Genomic DNA, 20,757 nt, shown 5'->3' with positions numbered 1-20,757 from the left:
ATTATCGCCATACATCGATTTCACGGAGCATAGAGCAAACACTGAGTCCAAAAACTGCCGATTTTCAGATCGATGTTCATGCGGTTTGCAAAAATAAATTAGCTGTCGAAGTCCTAGTTACAAAAAAGAAAAGTGTCATTGCTTAGCAATTGGCTATGGCTATTTAGTATATTGCATAGGTGTCAAACTCCCGGCCCGCGGGCCACATCCGGCCCGCTTTACAATAAAACTTGGCCCGCAATGCTATTTTATACATTGAACTATTTCCGGCCCGCGAGATCATTGTGCAGTATAACTTACTTTTTTCAAGCAAAAACAAGATTATAACAAATCGCACAATACAGCAGCACAACAGTTGCCTCATCATACGATAGAATAAATCGATTTATTCCCAGCCAAAACCGTCAAAAAAAACAAAAATTTGGTGCTCTTTCGCTGACTGTTCCAATTCATATACTCGTGTCACGAAACGTTCAATCAAGTTTTATCCTTACGGCCCGCGGCGTTAAATAAGTTTTGAGTTTTGGCCCCTGGTGCGATTGAGTTTGACACCCCTGGTATATTGGATAGATGTAATGGTGTCCGGTTTCTGGTTGCTCTATGGTTAATCAAAATCGAGAGTTTAGTTTAGCGGGTAGCCGGCGGCATCGTCGCCATAGGCTAACATAAATAAGTATGAAATAAGTTTAATGGTTAGAAATAGACATAGCGGATAAAGAAACAAGGTATTATACCCTGAATTAACTACCATCAAATTAACGCAAAGTAAAAAATGTTGACTTTTACTCTTCCACACCCAATATCATGCTGGATTCTTTTGCTGTTCATGGTACATAATTGAGAATTGCTTTTCATGCATTAGCCCATTGGTCGGATGCCAAATCCTCAAATATTTTTGCGGAAAGCCCTTTCATATAACTAATCTATAAAAATGTATAATTTATTAGCCTTTGACTAGGCTATAGCCTATATATCATCAAACAAATGGAGATAAAACGTTCTACATTCTATAGCGATAGCCTATGTTAATTTTCTTTGCGCTGTTGTGATTTGATTGCTGTTTTGATGTAGCAAAAGCGTTCAAAATATTTTACTGCAGCAAAAAAATTGTTTGACGGTGTTGGTAGGCTACTGAAAACAGATGTTTTTTAAGTGCTGCACTATCACAACAACAGTATTAAGAAGCTTAGATATGTTGAATCGAATAATGTATCGTAACACACCGCACAAGTTGCTTGTAAGTAGGCCTATACCGAATGTTAAAGATAGCATACAGTATTTTGTATGTAAACGGCTGAATAGGCAAAGGTGGGCTTTGAAAGTACCGTAGGTAACGGTACAGCTACTTGGCAAAAAATGAGCCGACGGTTCTGGTATTCGGTACTATTTAAAAAAAGTAGCTCGGTACTTTGTCGGTACTCGATATCAGTACTTTTTGTGTAAAATATGCGGCTGCAAGTGCAATGTCTGTCCCTATAATGCCCTCGATAAAGTTTACTACAGGTTAAAACATATGTGACGTTTATCGTTTGCAATTTTACTTGACATTTTTAGATTAAAAAAGATCAACAGATGGTAAAATTAGCATTAAGGATTAATTAAGATGTATTTTTGAAAACATATTTGCTAAAATTTAGAAATTATCACGAGAAAAGTACCGAGTACCGGGACCGACCTAAATTTCTTGAAAAAAGTAATTCAGTACACAAAAAAGTTCAGGCAGAAAATCACAGAAAAAGTACCGCGGTAAAGTAATTCAGTACTCTATAATACCGCGGTACTGCCCACCTATGTGTATAGAATTGGTAAAGGGACAGTTAAACCCGTATTCCCAAGCGCTATACTTAATCCCGGAAAATATTAACCTAATCAGCTTCAATCTTGTTTAAACGAAATTATGACTATACGAAAAGCTGAAAGTTGAAAATCCTGTAACGACTTAAACAAACCTGCAAAATCCCGAGATACTAAAAAGTACAAGTGTCATTCGGGGTTTGGAGCACAAGTTTTACTCGGGTTAAAAATCTAAAATATCAATCGGGTATTAGGGTTATTTTGTTCGGAATTGTTTCGTATGTATTGTATAGCCTTCATTTGGGATTGTTTCTGATTAGTTATTACAATTTTGGAGTAGTGTCAACCAGGGAAATTTCCATTGTGGAAAGTACCATAAGAGAAGTGTTGTAGAGTGTAGACAGTAGTAAATGGCCATGATAACAATGGCGGGAATCAATTTTTCCGTTATAAGTTATAACAGGTTAACGCTATATAAGCTACTGTTAGACCTATACAATACATGCATGCAGCATAGGCCTACTGTTACAAGATATCGTCTGGTTGACATGCGGCAGTTCGTGTAAGTAAGTTTATGTTTATCGTTTCGTTAAAAAAAGTTTGATGCTCTCAAAACTGAGTAATATTATTTGTATCGTTGAAATAGTCCATTCGCAATACAGTGGTCATTACCGTCATTTTCAGAACTCCCATTTAAACATGTCGCAAGTTTGATTGCGGGTTATGAATCTTAAAACTTACACATATATAGTTACGAAAAATTGTTGCTAAAAGGTTTTAAATGGCTGCTAATAAACTTCTGACACCGGGAATAGTGATGGGAATCGCTTCGGTAGCAATGTTACTTGTAGCAATTCTAACCGACCATTGGTACAAGTTGAATGCGACATTTTATTTACAAATATGCTCTGAAAAATTATTGCTAAGTTCAGAGACATTACTGCCTTTGCCATTCTACGAATTTGACAAGTCAAGACTGAGCTTACCACTTATCTACAACCCGAATCTTCCACTAATACCGAAGGCAGGCAGCAACGCTCATGTCAAACAAGCAGGTGGTAGGACTACGAAGAGCGAAAACATTTCAACAAAGTTGAAAGCTTTGAATGGAAAATCAACAGGAAATCTTTTTCTCTTAAACGTTCAGAAAAATCAATGGAACGAATTGTTACTTGATTTAAGTAAAAACTTGTACTCGTTTGGGGGTCGAGACATAACCACTAGAAAAGCTAAAAAGCAAAAGGTATGAATTTCAAATTACTTGAACTGTAGTGATGTTGTCTGAACCGTGTTAACCAAATTTTAAAGTAACACAAGAAACAGGATAGAGTTTGGCACTCTTAAGGTTAACTTTATATATTTCGACACGAGCTTTCGCAAGCATAAGCTTACTTCTTCAGGTGTACCACCAAAGTATATCCTGTTTCTTATTTTACTTGAACCATAGTATATGAGTTTAAGTTTTTTCGCATCTGAGTACCTACATCAGATATATATTCTTTCATCTTAGATCAGATATAAATTAATAAAAGCATGTTGATGCGTATCTCGGGAAAGCTCAGGCTCCGTATAAAAGAACTACGATGGAATAGTTTTTTGTTCTTATGTATATGCATTTCCTGACGAGTATTACACTTTGAAATATATTGACAGATGCTAAATGAAACAAAAAGTGAAAACCAATGCCGCCAGCGTCAGTTTAGTACAGCAACTGGTTTATGGCGCACGTGCTATCTTCCGGACTCGGAAACTCTTTTGGATAAATTAATTAAACACGGTGAAATAAGATAAAATATGGTAAAAAGTTAGGTTTCACATTTAGTTTTTTGAAAATATAAAACAGTATACTTAATTGTTATAGGCTATTCGTATAATGCTTTTCCAAAACTGTGAGAGTAATCGCTAAGATTGATAGTTTGAGGTCAAACTATGACTTTATAATGCCCTGAAATACGATCTTGATGCTCTTGAAATGTAATCGATTTTGGATATTTCCTTCAATAATTTATAACGTCACTTTGAGAATAATTGGCTTGCGATGCCTCCAGAGCTGGTTATCAGTACAATCAACGCATAAAAGATAAGTCCCAAAGATAGCCTAAACATTTATGTGGTGACAATTATGTTGTTTATTAAAGAAGTGTAGCCTATACCTAAACACTTATGCAAGCATGAAAAAAATGCAATTTTTATTACTTTATGATAAATACGAATAAAGTATGTAATGTTCAGGTAACATAACCAGATGTGAGTATATCACCTTTCAGGGAGTGGAAAAGCAATCTATTCCAACAAATTTAAAAGCGGATGAAACTTCTTACGTTCTAGATAACGAAAACATATCCCTTCGTAAGTCATCACTCATCACATTGTCTTAGCTAAGAGATATTTGCAAAGCACCAATTGTTTAGTCTAAATTTAGCCTTAAACTTTCGTTAATGTAATTCAAAACATATTATACAAACGAGCAGGCTATATTCTACGTAACGAGAATAAAATCCAGATATCTAGGCCGTATAGTTAAACTGAAGCAAATTAGGCACTTGCCTCCATAAATTTTCTGGAATTCTGACAAAGAACAAATTAATGATGCTATATAGCCTACTACGTTTAACAACATACTTGACATATTTACCTCGGTAAATTTTTCCCTGGATACGGTCTTGCCCTTGGATATCGCAATAATAGACTGAAAGGCAGCGATACAGTTAATACACAGCAATAGGTAATAAAAAGGCAAAACTAACGCTACCGAAATTTCTTAACAGGTCTTCGCCGCGCAATAGTCTCGTTTATGTTGATGGGATTCACTTTGCAGTTATTTGGTTTATGCATAACTGTACTGGGATGGTATCGCAACGAGAGATTCGAACAACATTCCGGTGGTCTGGTGCTTCTAATGTCTGGTATAGGCTACCGGTTTATATAAGAACGGCGTTTCTATAGACAGGCCTACCCTATTACCCTATTGAATGTCGCAAGGATTCATTTGATGTTTATGTAGGTGTTTTGCAACTTGCTGGACTGGGTACACATTTAATAATGTGTCATTTCGAAATGAACCGCATTCCAAACGACATTTACTCACTGCCTACCTTAACACTTCATGGATATGGGTGGTCAGCATATGTTGCATGGGCAGCTTTGGCTTCTACAGTGTTATCGAGTTTTTTATGCGTTATGGCATCTCTACATCAGCCAGCCCTTTTAGGGTGGAATCGGTGTGCTGAACGTCGGTAAGTTCATTTTTTATATTAGGACGTTTTGCATTGTCGACGAAATTTTCCCAAGGACCCAGTCATTTGTTATACACGTACATCAAATTTTGTCGACGGTAAGAAAACGTATGTCCTGCTTATAAACACAATTTTTCTTAAAATATTTCAGAGACGAAAGAGATCTTCCTAATACAGCTGTTGAGATCGTTGCTCAAGCAGCAAGCAGACGTAACACAAAGAACCAACGAAGTATTGAACATAATGATCACTTAAACTGCCCTCATGCAAAATTAACTATACATCAGTCACATACAAAAACTTTTCTCAATCAGAATTCAAAACTTAATCCCAGTAAAGAAAAAGCAAAGCGCCCATCCCAAATTAGTTCATCAGAAAGCAAAAATTTAAAACTGATGCAATCAAGTAATTCATCTTATGGAAGGATAACTAGCCCATTGGCTTCGGTAAAAACCCCAAAGGCGGCAGTTAAAGCCTCAGAGGCTCAACCTCAAGATGGCAACGAACATCCAAAACCAAAATATGGCAAAAATTGTGACGTGAGTTTTTCTTATAATACTTATCATGGCAGAACTCTTCGACCAACTTCGGATGTAAAACAACCAGGCTGGAACAAGAAGAATTTATATTATAATCACAGAAATGGTCATGTTGAAGAAGAGACCTACATGAGGAAGACGAGATCACTGCCGCATCAGCCGCGACATAGCAGCAAAAACTTACCAAAAACTAGTTCTACCGTTGCTGGCAGCGTAATTTCTTACGAGCCTGCTGCTAAGACAAACTACCAACGAATCGAATATTTATAATTCTAAAAACAAAAGTATTTAGTGAAAGTAGCTGAACTGTTTCAGTCGTCATCAAAACCACACAGGCAAGGGCTGCGCCTGCTTGAAGAATTTACAGTAGCCTATAGTCCTATACTAATCGACAGTAGGCAATCGGTTTGGAAAATACTAAGTTGCTTACCAGTGAAATTTTTTTCGGAGCAGGTTGAAAAGCCAAAGAATAATAGAAGCAAAATTTATTGCACGAAAATGTTTGGTTCAGCTTACCTCACATTAACCACTGACCCATTGCAACAAAAAGTTTCGGTTTTTGTACATCTGAAGAGCAAACCATTTCTATCAGAAGTAGGTCACAGTGTAGCCTATTCGCAAAAGGACAAATACCATTTGCTCACTGATGAACAGAATTCCTCGATGGATCATGTATATGTCGCTTAGATACTTACTATAATATAAAGTAATGTAGTCTTGAATTAGAAGTAATATAGTATATGCATTCAGAGTTGGATTATTTCACTCAACAACCTTTCGTAAAAACGACTTTGCATCAAATGATTTTATTGCCAACGCTCCCACAGTCAAGTAAAACGCGCAACACAGCAAAGTGTATTATTTATTTTTCGACAGAGTCCGTTGCTTTTCCGCATGTTCAACAGTTTTTTCTTCAACAAACAAACCCTTCCGCCTGCGCACAGAATTCATGTATTTCGCTGCTTGATTCTCAAAATCCGCCTTCTCACCAAAATGTTGAAATTCTTCTTCAGTAGTAGGAACCCAGAATGGATCACTGGCAACAATCTGCTCAAAAAATTCGTAAAAATATCAGAGATGCACAATGTGTGCATTGCACATAACACTTGACGTCATAAAACGATGCAATCATAAAATGTATTCTGTAGCTGGTGGCGGCCGGGCCACCCCATAGGACAATTTTATTTTAAATTTTCGTTTTCTTGTTTAGTTTATATTCTTTCGTTGATTAGTTACCTTCCTTTATAAGCGTTTGCGTTTTTAAACACATGGCGTTTTGTTAATTTAAAATTTTCAGTTCGGTTAAGTTAACTTTGTTTATTTCTGGTAATAAAATTTTATCTGTTGGCCGTTCTGCTTAGAAACAAGTGCAATACCGAGATATACATGCAACCTTCAACAACATGCGCACTCAGACATACGTAATTTCGGGTTTCTTCATCTCGCATCGCGTACGGCCACACTCGAACTGATAACCGTAAAGTAATAAAATGCCATGTGGTTAAAAACGCAAACGCTTGTTAAAAAAAAAATATTCAACAAAAGGGTACAAATTAAAAAAGAAAACGAAAATTTAAAGAAAAATTGTCCAATGGGGCAGCTGGCCCGCCACAGACTAAACCCAATCAAGTTGGAATAACTGGGCAATAGTATAGAACAAGTGATTGATGAGAAATGAAAAATTATTGGGCAAGTTTTTCCGATAATAATAAACTGCTAACTAGCACTAGTTACCAAGTTTGCTTAGTCCAACCAAAAACTTTCCACGAAATACAAGCGACCCTGTTATAGACGTGTAGGCCTATATATAAACAGTTTTCAAAAATAGTAATATCTCAACGGCACCCACATCAAAGGGCATTTGTAACTTACAAATCGCTAAAAACGCGTGGTTTTTAAATAAAGAGAGTCAATTTGCCGTCAACGTATCGATTCCACAACGAACTAAAATGCTCTTTTATGATTAAACGTATAAAATTTTGTAAATAGATAGCTTTCAATTATACAATACCACGTAATTTTGTTACTAAAGATTCAAATTGATTTTTTTCCATAACGACCACAGTGTGGGAAAAATGTGGGGAAAAAATTTTGAGGATTTTCCGCCAAGGTGTAGAAATTCTGTAGCTGGAAAAAATTACGACGTAGTGCCTTCACTATCTTGTATGTTGCCAAATTGTAATTTTTTTTGCAGTCGTTTCTTAAGTACCAATTTTCAATACTTAACGTCAGCCGGTTACAACTTATGTCTAAGACTTCTTCAATGACTCACTTCCCAATGACTGAAGACAAGCTGTGGTGAGGCCAAGCCACTGGTTCGTTTTCGGATTTCATCAGCAAAACCGAAGCTCTCAGCAACAGGCAAAGTAGCTTCTATTATGAAAGTATCGGAGCCATCCTTCAAATCTTCACTCAAGACTCTACCTTCTCTCCGTCCCAAAACAGCATAAACTTTGCCTGTATTTAAATGCCATAATATCACAAATTTCGCAAAGCAAACAAAACACTGAATCCAACAACTAAAACTTTAAATTCCGTTAAGACTGCTAACTAGAACTACTGTTGATCAGACAAACAATCTGAAAGTGTAACCAATACATACATCGCGGTAAATCGTGTTTTGATGGCCAGGTAATCTAACCTAACAGTTATGAGCCTTTACCGAGCGATTGTGCTTTCGGTTTTAAACATTTGTGGCGACTATGGCAATTAACTACATACTTACGTATTAAATCCACTGATAAATATTAATATCGTTTATATCGGTGCGCATGCAGCATACGGTATTCAATAAGCAACGGTTGACAAATAGCATACCAAGAACTTCCGCAGTTGCTTGAATATTGCAGGTGTACATGGCGGCCATGAGCCTTTGAGGTTGAGCTTGAAAGGCGCGACGACAAGCTTCTTTACAAGTAGATATCAGCTGGCCTGACAGAGGACCGTACAATTGACGACCTAGTCTGAACAAATTAATAAATAACGTTAAGTAGTGAACGCAAATTTGCATGATTTACTCAATTTATAATGTAAAAACGACGTACTTAATGTTATTTTCAGAGTGTTCCGTTAAAACATTATCAGAAAACTTCACATATTTTTCGCCAACTTTTCGCTGAGTGTCGTCTGTGAAATGGGAGGCGTTTCTAGAATTTTCTTCACCAGAAGTTCCATCTTCTGCAGCGTTGGTAATAGTGTTACCATTGCCAGAAGCATAATTCCATTCTTCTACGATGAAGCAGACACCATAAAGCGGTTCTTCACACAAAGGCCCAGATAGAGTGGCAAGCTGAAATCCGCTCACTATGCTATGATCGAATTCCCTGTAAGCACCAACAATGTCACTACTTGTAGAAGTTGAGTCATGTGAGTCAATACAAGTCCACACAGATGGTCGATTGTATTCGGGTACTCTGTTAAGAAGAATATTAGGCCCATTGCCACGTGGTCCGAAAGCCCAAATATGGTCTATTGCCTCAGACCATTTTCTGTGCCCATCTTTTTCAAAAGCCTGTTTTAGATCTTCCTTCAGCTTTTGCAAATTTTCCAAAACGGTTTTTGTGACTTTTAATTCAGAGGTGATTCTTGTCACGAAATTGTCACCTATGTCTTCTTCTACAGCAACTTCTTCATTTTCCTAAGAAACTATTCTATTAATTGTAGCAAATCAATTTGGTCAAAAAGGAAGAAATCAGCCATTTCATACATACACTAGTCATGTGGAAGTAATGATTTGAGATACTCACGCATCTGTCCTCCTCAGCTTCAACTCCTGTACTACTGCATGTACTCTCCAAACGTTTTCTTTGTTGTAGAAGGTCTTTTACAAAATTTTCCATTTGTGTCACAACTCTGATTAGTTCAGAATTATTTTCTAGAAGCTTTACAACTTCTGCAGGAAGTGGTACTGCTCTGAGTAAATAAAGTGTCATACCCTTTAGAAAATAAAAACACCCAACATTACGACACAAGCACCAAGTAGTCCATTCCTAGAAGTGGTTCAAGTGTCAATGTTAAGCATCTACCAGTGACCATACATTACCTGATGGTTAAACTGCTTGCTTTATTCGGTGTGTGTAACAGCACAACTCCACGCTGACTTGCGTTTATCTTTTTGCCATTTGCTTGTGTAGCTTCATCCCCAGCACTGTCAACTGCAGTGATGACAGTCGAGATTTATTTATAAGTGAATGCTTACTTCATTTAACACAGGACAATATGAACGTCCTTAGAATGTACCTTTGTCCTTATTGGTCCACTTAGCAACCATATCTTTCTCCTGTGTGCCAATTAATTCATTCCTCATATCAACTTTTGGCCGACGAGTAACGGTTTCACGAAAAGGCACAATAGGTTCCGAGGCATTAAGCTCTATTTTCGCAAACCTACAAAGTGCATTATGTCAATTCATATGCTTAAAAGAAATGTGGTTGGTTTTACACCAAAGAATGAAACCTTTGACGTAAGTCATCCAAACATCTTTGCAAATGAACCTCTCCAGCGGCAACAACTACATGTTCCCCGGTATCTTGAACTAGCACTTGCACACAAGGATCTGCTTGATTTAATAAGCGAAGTCCCTCCATCAATTTTTCCATTTCACCTAACATACAAAACAAACAATTAACACGGATAGACAGATAATTATGAGCACATACTGCATCGCCTCTCCAATTGACAATACCAATTACTTAAGTATTTTGGATCCACGGCAACCCGTATTATTGGAGAAGTATCAGTAGATAAGGCGTTGAAAGGAGGGCAAGCAACTGAGCTGCAGAGAGTAGCAGAATTTAAAACGTGATCATCTAATCCTGCAATACCTAAACAAAATTAATAGATACGAGCATTTAAACAAAAAAAAATTGTCAAGCTGATCAATTGAAGCATTCTCAAAATCTCATGCTCCAGTTAGCACAAAGTCAATACGTTGAATAATGTACAGGCTGTAAAATTTAAGATTTTAGAAAACATAAATTAAATACAAAGTTAAGCAAAACGTACCTATAATAACACCAGCGGGTGCTTCATCAACAATTTCCAATTCTTTGCCCATCCATACATAAAGATTTTTAACAGAAGCCTCAGTTATATGAGAACTTGAAGCAATCTTTGCCTTTATGTCAACCTCATCCTGCAATTAGTATGAAAGATGACTTGCTTTAATCAACAAATAAATTATTAACGTTGGTGCTGCTATAGCAGGGGTGGCCAACCAGTCAGAGACAAAGAGCCTCACTTCTTACTGTGTTAACCTCAAAGAGCCACATCATAAACATTATGATTTATGACGCTGTTTCTTATTACGTCATAATACTGCATCAGATATTGTTTCAGTTTCATCATCTTTATTCTGGGTCGAAATCTGATGGAAACAGTCATTATTTAGCAAATATCAATTGAACATTAGCCAGTAGAGATTACTTTTCTGTATTATTTCTCTGCCTAAAATGGGTAAAATGTGCTCTCTTTCGGAGGTTCAATATGAACGAAAGAGTCGCATAATACCAGGCAAAGAGCCGCGGGTTGGCCAGCCCTGTGCTATAGAATAAAACAATATATAAAACTATGAGAATGAACATCTGCAACTCTAATGTTGTGCTTATGTATACATGTCATATGCTGCATTCAAGAACATTGACATGTAACATCAAGGTGGTCCAAAATATTGCTTGCGACAAGTGAAAGTCTGAACATACTCGCTCTTAACTCGATAAGGCTAGCTTACCAGCTTTAAAAAGGTAAGTAAACCCACGAAATCAATTTAAAGAACAATAATTTAGTAAAAACCAAATAATATAATTCTTGTAGTACTACAACACAGAAGTTCAGAAATAATATAAATTATTGTTTCTTTAAAACTAAATTTCTTAATCCATTTCAGTATGCTAGTTTCAATTTTGTAATGTTAGCCAAGCATTTACGAGACATTGATGACTGTGTGCAAAATCATGACTGGAATTGAAAGGCGAGCTTTTCTGTTTAGAAAAGTCAGTTTTAATGTGTATTGCTTGCTTACAGACAATTATAAACCAGCGAACTAAATAAATGAGTCAGGAAAAGCATGTTGAATCTGCTTCGTAAATATGTTTCATCGATCATACATCCTGCTGCTTATGAAATTCAATTTAGTTTGGAATTGAGTATTATGTGTTCGACAAATCAAAGCATTACTTTGAGTTTTGAATTAAAAAAGTTAATTGATGTTTCCTAATGCCGTAAAACAATTTGTTTTTTATGAATAGACAACAACAAAATCCAATCTACTTGTATGTCCTGATATTTCTATAGTAATAGTAATTATATAATATATATAACAGTAATGGTAACTATAATGATGAGCGATGACCCTTTCTGATCCGACAAACAGAACAGAAACTAGTCATGTAAATTCCATGTTTATTTTCAGTTCATCAAATGAAAACTACCTGATATTACTAGTAGTGCTGTATACATGTAAAACAACATTTCACAAAAAAAAAGTTTATGCTCTTTTGTTATGAAAGTGTTTATGTTGTACACAATGTGTTAAAATGCCAATATGTGCTGTAAACCATGCAAACTTCCTGTAGGCCTAAATAGATATGTGCGCCTACCACCTGCAGTTCGACCATGTTCTTTCAAGATAACGATGATTGTTTGTAGTTTACAAAAACTCTTGTGAGAAGTAAAACAACTAACAAACTAGTATTTGCAAGTATAGTAACATATTACCTCGGATTCAAAAATTGTTGAAGGGTCATGTTTGGGACCCAAAACGAAGAGTTTTTCTCCAACATGAAGAGTGCCACTGAAGATCCTAGCAAATGCTATGAACTGCTGATCCTTTTCTAAGTTTGAAGGAGCGTTTTCAAGTTTTTCAGGTTCTTCAAAAGCAGCAAATGATCCTGATGTACTGTCAGCTGGGGGTTTTACTTCTCTTTCGTCCATTGAAGAAGAGCAGTCTGTACCAATATTGTCGCCATCTTGCTTTTCATTTTGCTCTCTTATCTGAAGGCAGCGCAATCTTGCTGCTTCTCGCCTTGCTTGAATTTGTTCTGCAGTGAGTGGTCTGAAATAAAAGTTCATCAAATGCAACCTCAAACACTCCTTGACTTACGCTGTTTGTTACCAGAATGTGCTTGTAGTTTGATAAGTTATATGCACCGTGTGATATTGCACTATTATGCAGTACAGTATATAACCACAATGGGGTAAGTTTTCACTTCCAAACATACAATGAAAACAGAAAGCTGTAAAGTTTTAAACAAGATAGGGAGTGCACATTTTGCACAAGACTGCAAACAATGCAGATTGCATCATTCAACGATCAGTTATATTAAAACAGTTACAAGTACTAACCTTCGTTTAAATTGTGGTAAATTTTCTGTCTTTACTGCTACCATTTTAGAAATCAATACTATTGTCGATGGAGACTTGGGGTCACATTGTAGGAAATCTAAAATGCAATACATATCAAGATCAATTTCATGTAAAGCACTTAAAGCAAAAGGTTCACAAGGAACTCAAACAAAATGTAACATAGAGACTTCCCTTACATCTTACCTTGTTTAAGAACTTGCGATTTCAATGGTAAAGAAGCAAAACTTTTAGTAGTACCACACATTAATCCTTCAACCCTTTCTTCAGAAATATCCGCTGGACTAGGAAGATGCTCACAGACACTTGCTTTTGTTTAAAGAAAAAAAGCATGTTTTGCAAAGAAAACTGCAATATCATTGCGGAAATGAATTTTATATTTGATAAACTTGGAGGCAAATGTATGTAAAATGAGATTAGAATAACAGAAGTTAATACAAGATTGTTAGCAAACAATAAATCTGCCTTTTTGTTTTACAACCTTTCTAATAAATTTTACTCCAAAACAAAACAGATATTTATATGTGATTAAACTTTGTTCAGAATGCCACCAATTTTGTTAACCCTATCTTGAAAGGATCACTACCTGCACACATTTTAAAAGACAATTTGCTAGAGCCGACAAAACTACTTTGAGTTAACAAAAATTTCAAGTCAAGTTAGCAAGTTTCCAGTATTGCTATATAAAAGATAAAAAATATTTTCTTTGGCTATTTTTCAAAATTGTAATAAACAGCTTTCTTAAAATTAAAATACCTAAAACAGCTGTGGAAAGAGGCAGCCATTGGCTGCAAACCGCATGGAGATAAGCTTTTGGCTCTGATCTGGCCATTCTAGAATCTCGTGTTGACATTTTTAAATTGAGAGATTTTATTATCTTGTTGCTCTTCTGTTCATCTCTGAAGATATCAATAACCTTTGTTTAAATGCAGTTTACGAATAGAATCGAGTACAGTAAATAACAATTTATGTGAAAATGGACATGACACAATAATATATGGTCTAAAATCTAAATTTATAATAACTATGTTTCCATACCTTCTCATAACTGCATCGTAGACTGCCCAAATGTTTTCAAGTATACATTGAACAAACAAAGACTTTTTGGCTTTAGTCTGCAAAACAAATCCAATGAACAGAGCGCACATGCGTTAACTTATGTCAGAACAATTTATTCTAACTTCATGCTAACACAACATACGTTATTACCATATAATTGATCATGCAAAATATGATAAGAAATATAATAGCAAAATGTACTATAGATACATATATTTATATGCAATCATTTGAAAAAGTATGGAACCCCAATTGAAAAAGAGTAAATGTGACAATTACTGCTAGTTACTACATCATGCTTTAATTGAAGTTGTATCATACTTTCTGTTATTATCAGCCCATTGTTTTAGCATACCGTCATTCTAGCTGAGTTTCAGACCCTAGTTACCAGTGCTTTAATTCCTCTTTTGGTCATTTTTGTCAAACACAATCTGCTCAAAAATGGGGAAAAACTGGCATCTTACAGAAGTAAAATATATTCAGATTATTGTAATTCACTAAACTTGTATCAGTGCCAAATATCCTTAATAATTTCGTATAACTAAGTCTGTTCAAATAGTGTTAAATAGTTGCAGGGAAGATATTTTTGGCAACTGAAATAAAAGTTGTAGGCCTAACAAAATAATTCCATTAGAAGACATTAACAGTAGTGTGGGGATTACAAGTTCCTACAAAATGTTTGAGCAATTTTCTCAGAAAAGGCACTCATGTAAGTATCAGCAGAAAGTCTTTGCAGGAACTTGAGAGATTTTGCTATAATCCTCTTCATGGTATTTTCATCTTGAGGAGTTGTTTTGCAATGCTCACCACATTTTTCAGATTGCCATGAGTGTCTTTTCTGCTGGGTGTTTTATTACTCAATGAACGGATTTCTGAGTGAAACCAAGTTGTTTCAATATTCGGTGGTGAGACAATTCAGTTTAATGGATTGCAGCAACCTGAACTTTTTCTACATCCGAATGGAATTGATTTTTTCATATTTGAATATTACCAAAAAATAACAAAAAGCAAACAAAGCACTGATAAATATGGGCTGTAACTATGCCACAACTGTATTAAGAAAATGAAATTAAAACAAAAATTCTCAGTATGGTGATTTTTCAGGAGTGGCTAGATATTTTTGCACATGACTGCATAATACAGAAATTATTAAATACTTAATATGTACAATGATGTTGAACTAATTATCTTAAAAGGGCACAATAGTTTGAAACAAATGCAAGTACTTCAAAACTTCACCTGTGCCCCCTTTATAACCTTTTTGGCTTTTGTATCAACATAGTAATCACCCCACAGCGTCTTCCTTAAAACAGCTTCCCTTATTCCAAGTTTATCTGCGAATAGTTTTGCAAAATGTCGAATTCTGCAACAAATATAAGAGTGACATCACAATGTTTCAGCCATTTCTGCATTTAAGGAAACATGACAGATCCCCCAGATATTCAAAGACTGATCATTCTTTTAAGCCACTTTAGAACATGCATGTTCTGCACTTACTGAAATCCCCATCCATCCGTAGCACTCGCAAAAACAACGTTCCCTTGATCAGGTGAAAAGTACAGATTTGAATCATCTGTTTCTTCAAGTCCACTACTCCAGTCATAAAAATTCTTAAAATACACATGAATTTTAAAGAACTTATACACAATTTTCTATACTTTTCAGGCTTTACAGTTTGCTAATCTAAAAACTAAAAGGTAAATGATTACAAACTTTTTAATCAACCTAGATATTCACAGCAAATTATATGATACATACAGTTGTACCACTATCACTATGGTTTTCTTTTGAATCAGACTCTTGAGCCTTCCTTCCCATAATCTCAGCAGAAAACAAGCTTCCAGTTACTGCATTAACCTAGCCAAGAATTAAGGTTAAAACACAAAAAGGAACCACAATTTGTACATTGTACTGGTTATATATACCATATGAATTTCCTGCTTAACAAATATCAACAAGTCAGAGAAAAAGCCTTAAGCAGGACGGACCTGTTCAAGAATTTGTTGCAAGTGTAGGTGAGCCTCCAATGGAGTGTATTTTAATTCTGTTATAAGACGGTCAATCTTGTTCAAAACAAGTACAGGGGTTAGCTTCTCTAGCCAAGCCTGTCTCAATACTGCTTGTGTCTAAATGTCAATAAAACACAATAAAGGTAGTTATTTCTTATTCGTTTTATAAAAAATAACATTGTGTAAAAAAACGACAACAAAATAGAAAGTAAGCATATTTCAAAAATGCATACCATAACCTCCTAAATTTACTATATTAAAGTTAAACAACATACGAGCACAACTAAATAATTGCAAATACAGCAACAGTAGAAGAATGCATATCACTACCTGTGGACATACACCTTCTACCACATCAACCAAAACAATTGCACCATCGCATAAACGAACAGCAGTACAAACTTCACTACTAAAATCTACATGGCCAGGTGAATCAATAAGATTGACAAGGTATTCTGATCCATCACCTGTAGCAATGTAATTCAGTAATAGAATTAATACACAATAAAAAATGAGGATATTTTAATATTTTGAACAAGAATATCATTACAAAAGTAATTTACCTTGCATATAATGTAATGAAATGGCACTAGATTTCATAGTAATACCACGTAATTGCTCGTCTGTTCTACTATCCATATATCGAAGCTACAGAACACAACAAAAGGTATAATCATTATTATCCTTGGGTTGAAGAGTGTCTTTGCATGAATTAAACCTGGCAATAATCCCTCAAAAGTAGAATTTTAAACTCGTTGCTAGGCCAAGTTCCTGGTGAATGTATATGATGTGATAATGCCATCACTTAATTGTACCACAAATTGCGTTTTGTCAAGGAAGGGTAATCCGTCATTAAGTGCCGGTGGTGCATAATCCTGGAAAACTACTCCTGGCTAAGCAATTTCTTCCTAATACTGGAAATTGTTCCATAATAGGCCTATCTTGAATTAGTAAATGCATTAATGAGATGTGCGTTGGCAGGGAGCTACAGTGTTGATATATGCTTGAGTCACAGATAATACTAATATCGCCTTTACAAAGCCTATTGGAAAGTTTGCTTTCAGTGTGTCGGATAAATTCGCCAACAAATGTAATGCCAAAAATTGTTGCATGCCAATGTAATGTAATACTTACAATTACAAAATACTGTAGAATAGAGGGCAAAACAGTCATTCTGCACTAAGAAAATTGCGCATAGATAATTTGACAACAGTATTTAATTATTGTTTACATCTGGATAGTTATCCAAAGTATCAATTTATTTCTTATTACAACACACGTTTTGACTATCCTGTTTTGTTTAAAATCAAACATAAGGCACTGACTCAGTGTGCATGTGCCATAGTGGAGAAAGGCTAAAAAATTAATCTAAAAATTGCACTAGCCTGAGAATTTAAGGTGAGGTTATGACTTGTCCTAATTTTTTTGTTTATACAACCAGGTTGGCTGGGTAGTGGGTAAGTAAGTCTTAAATAAAACAACATACATGATGTCTCGTATTGGGTAATACTCAACCAAAAACAAGTATTTAAAATGTACCAATGTTTGGGTGAGTACACGGACTCAAATTTGATTAGGGCCAGCTACAACAGTAACTTAATTGTACATGTATTGCAGTTAATAGAAAAAGATTAATAACTTAAGTAGCTATCAAAACTAGTCGGCTCAATAGCCCAGTGAATGGAGTGCTCGGCTTGCAATAAGGCGGCCCATGCTTGATCCCTAGAGATGCCATTGTATTGAGGCAAGGCTTTAACGATGCTTGTTCCTGTTTACTGGCCCTGATTAAGAGTTCCAAATTCGGGCAATACAATATAAAAAAAAATAAATAAAAAATGTATGTTTTAATTAGAACCTAGAAAAACGGTTAGCTTGATAAGCATAACTTGACCAATGAGGAATCATCACCAAGTTTAACACATTGACTGACAACATCAAGGTAGGCCTAACTGTAAATGGAATTCTGGCCAACACTGCCAACCACGAGTTATCTTGTGTTTTTTTTCTTATTACTAAAGTTAAAATCACAAGTTTTTTCGTCTTTTTGAATGCACTGAAGCTTTACGAGGTGTCTGGGACGAGAATGGAAAAAGATCCTTGCAACCGAAATTAAAATTTTTGATAAGAAATGTATCGAAAATTTAGAACATACAAATCAGGTGAATATTGCTTGATAACCGGGATCAGATAGGTGAATTAAGCCTTGGCAGTTAATGTGCTAACTCAAGATTTTCCTAAGTCCAAGGATTATGATTAAAGTACCATACCATTATGAAACAAAATCTATATGATACATTAGGTGTGTACCTTTCCAACCATTCTGCTTGATATAATACCATTGCTTGCAATAAGACTATCTGCAAGAGTTGTTTTACCTGCAAACAAAATTAGGGTCAATGCAGAAGTGCACAACCAAATGACGTCATGATTTGGGCAGCAGGGGCCTAGTGTATAAATGCATCACACGGTTTGTGCACTACTGCACTAGACACCAAAATTATATGGGCTAGTCTGCTATATAAAAAGTGACAGCTGTGTATTCGTCTACTTAACAAATTAAACTGCTATACAAATAAAATTTAAGAAAGTTATGCTTTCAAGATACCGTGATCAACATGAGCGAGTATGCAGACATTTCGAATATTTCGTAGGTTCGATTGCAGTTCTTTAATTTTTTTAACCCCAGCAGCTTTCATGGTGTCAATCACAGACTGAGCAGAAACGCTGGATAGTCACTAAAACATAAGGGTATGATACGGTAAGTCTGTAAGTAACGTAACCTAGGGTATTATAAGCAAACGCTATAACGTCCTGACGTCAAAACGTATTGCACCATAGTCATCGCAGGACGGTAAGATACACAAAAGGGTCTCCTTTACGTTTGCACTCCTATATCCAGAATCCAGATATCAGGGTTGAGTCTTAAGGAATTGTTACCAAAGTTAATTCCTTCCCATTAATTCAGACCTTTAAGTTGCAGTGCAAAAGTACAGGAGATCCCATATCAAAACCACTCCAGAGTGCATAGGCCTATAGCCAGATCGCCTACCGGTATGCGGTACCTGCCTCACCTGCTTACTGAGCTCAATTACCGTATCTACAGACTACAAATAACAAAGTTTTAACATGTGAAATTACTACTTCTCTCTTGTTAGCTTCCTTCATTTAATCTAGAAGGGGTATTGAAGATATTTATCTCAAATCTTTTTCAAAGTTTTGCATTTAGCCTACTTTTCAATTTTCATGTGCACCTGCGTGGAATCGACGGGAATTCCCCAAATTTGTTTTAGTTCGGTAACTTTGCGAAACATCACCAATAATAATTGTTTTGTTTTGTTTTACATTGTAGCAAATAGTCTTTTATACTCTTTGGTTGTGATGTGTTACAATAGGACTATTGAAATATTATTGAAAAAGTTTTTATATTTACAATTTACCGTAATTCAATTGCAATAAAAAATAGACAATTTCGCAATGATGAAAACTGTAAATTCTCTCTTTGAAGTTTACCATGGATACTGTATTAACACGTAGTATACATTGACATGTTATAGCTACATACAAAAGTGTACAAAGTCTTTATAAATGACTATATGAAATATAGATAGTTATATATAGGATGGCTATGATAGCACCTATGTTAATGTAGTATCTATGGTTTGGTCTGAAATAGCCAATTAGGCCTGTTACGGTACTAAAAAAAATAAATCCGTGTCAATGTTGTCATGACCTTGGACCTCAGTATTAAACCAAAAAGGAACTAAGGCTTTATTAAACAGAATTGTGCTAGTCCTAAAATAAAATAGGATATAATTAGTTACGTAAGACGTAACTGCAAACTATATAACACTTATATAGAGAAAACTCTTAGCATTAAGCAGCCGACCAGGCGACACTACCCTTTCCACTGAATAATGTCGTACAGATGAAAACCAACACAAAACGCATAAACCAATTAAGGCGGCGTGATTATGCACGAGACAGAAAAGGGAAAACAAACAGCAAAAGGAATTTCACCACCAATGTTAAATATTTTTGTTACAGCAAACTACCGGTAGGCTACTAGAAAACTAATCTCCTGAATGTAGGTATGGGAATAACTGTCAGGGCAAAATATTTATAGGCTACCAGTAGGCGTAAGCTGTTAAATGTTTGAAGGATGGAGGCATTGGGCTATCGCTCCCTCACGAATTAAATTTTTGGGCGATAGATGTTTTTATATCTTTATTCCTTCATCTTTCCGTTTGTCAGTCAGCGCTGACAAACTCGTTCAAAAGGGAAATAAATCACAGACATGCAAACACCGCAAACGTCATCACTGTCAGACTTAATCTTTGTCACACATAGCCTAATTAAGTCTTCTTTAGGTCTAAGTAGGCTACTGCATCCTTTATTTTGTTTACAAGATTTATATCTTTCGTCGACTCGGCAGCCAAATGGTTCGAGCGCTGACCTCGCAAGTATGCGGCTCGTCTTCCCAGTTCCATACCCTGTGTGGTGCTACCGCTGTAATGCTCTTGAGCAAAGCATTAACAACATTTTCTTTTTTTCAATGGATCTGGTGAACAGTTCTAAATTCGGGCAGTAGCGTACCATATAAAAAATAAAACATGTGTGAAAATTGTAACTTGCACAAAGGCTAGCTCGGTAACAGGGACTCGAGCGATGAGGAATCGTCACCTGGTTAATGTGCGAAGACCTTCCTCAGTCCGAGGATAAAGACTAATTATCATACCATATTTAAGTTTTAAATCTTGTGAT

At 35.8% G+C, this 20,757-nt stretch overlaps 2 protein-coding genes across 3 annotated transcripts; one reads left to right on the top strand and one right to left on the bottom strand.

Annotated features, from left to right (window-relative positions):
- Window positions 1–1,660: 1,660 nt before the first annotated feature.
- Window positions 1,661–6,380, top strand: LOC143445962 (transmembrane protein 178B-like). Its single transcript, XM_076945387.1, has 6 exons — window positions 1,661–3,037; window positions 3,448–3,571; window positions 4,027–4,143; window positions 4,563–4,700; window positions 4,799–5,030; window positions 5,182–6,380. Exons 1-6 carry the CDS (start codon window positions 2,576–2,578, stop codon window positions 5,837–5,839), a joined length of 1,731 nt encoding a protein of 576 aa, XP_076801502.1. The 5' UTR covers window positions 1,661–2,575; the 3' UTR covers window positions 5,840–6,380.
- On the bottom strand, window positions 6,360–19,231 carry LOC143445961 (elongation factor-like GTPase 1). Of its 2 annotated transcripts, XM_076945385.1 has the most exons (24): window positions 19,068–19,228; window positions 18,602–18,731; window positions 18,304–18,371; window positions 16,560–16,644; window positions 16,327–16,463; window positions 15,976–16,113; window positions 15,746–15,844; window positions 15,485–15,597; window positions 15,227–15,350; window positions 13,967–14,043; window positions 13,685–13,827; window positions 13,115–13,237; window positions 12,911–13,007; window positions 12,284–12,620; window positions 10,574–10,703; window positions 10,261–10,392; window positions 10,025–10,172; window positions 9,809–9,954; window positions 9,612–9,723; window positions 9,316–9,481; window positions 8,614–9,206; window positions 8,387–8,532; window positions 7,842–8,026; window positions 6,360–6,616 (listed from the first exon to the last, which is right to left on the bottom strand). In XM_076945385.1, exons 2-24 carry the CDS (start codon window positions 18,690–18,692, stop codon window positions 6,428–6,430), a joined length of 3,579 nt encoding a protein of 1,192 aa, XP_076801500.1. In that variant the 5' UTR covers window positions 18,693–18,731; window positions 19,068–19,228; the 3' UTR covers window positions 6,360–6,427. The 2 variants fall into 2 exon arrangements, with proteins under 2 accessions (XP_076801500.1, XP_076801499.1); XM_076945384.1 differs by having other exon boundaries at window positions 18,602–19,231.
- Between the last annotated feature and the right edge of the window lie 1,526 nt (window positions 19,232–20,757).

The sequence above is a fragment of the Clavelina lepadiformis genome, chromosome 2, assembly GCF_947623445.1.
Source record: "Clavelina lepadiformis chromosome 2, kaClaLepa1.1, whole genome shotgun sequence".
Lineage (NCBI taxonomy): Eukaryota > Metazoa > Chordata > Ascidiacea > Aplousobranchia > Clavelinidae > Clavelina > Clavelina lepadiformis.
The sequence above is the reverse complement of the archived record's forward strand: the minus strand, read 5'-3'. Positions and strand labels throughout refer to the sequence as shown.

Excerpts from the sequence above, each read along its gene's own strand:
- LOC143445962 (XM_076945387.1), top strand. The coding sequence starts at position 2,576 with ATGGCTGCTAATAAACTTCTGACACCGGGAATAGTGATGGGAATCGCT. Across the intron at positions 3,038-3,447 it reads GAAAAGCTAAAAAGCAAAAG|ATGCTAAATGAAACAAAAAG; the intron begins GTATGAATTTCA and ends ATATATTGACAG. Across the intron at positions 3,572-4,026 it reads GGATAAATTAATTAAACACG|GTAACATAACCAGATGTGAG; the intron begins GTGAAATAAGAT and ends TGTAATGTTCAG.
- LOC143445961 (XM_076945384.1), bottom strand. The coding sequence starts at position 18,692 with ATGAAAGCTGCTGGGGTTAAAAAAATTAAAGAACTGCAATCGAACCTA. Across the intron at positions 13,238-13,684 it reads TCTTTCCACAGCTGTTTTAG|CAAGTGTCTGTGAGCATCTT; the intron begins GTATTTTAATTT and ends TTTAAACAAAAG. Across the intron at positions 8,533-8,613 it reads CACTCTGAAAATAACATTAA|ACTAGGTCGTCAATTGTACG; the intron begins GTACGTCGTTTT and ends TAATTTGTTCAG.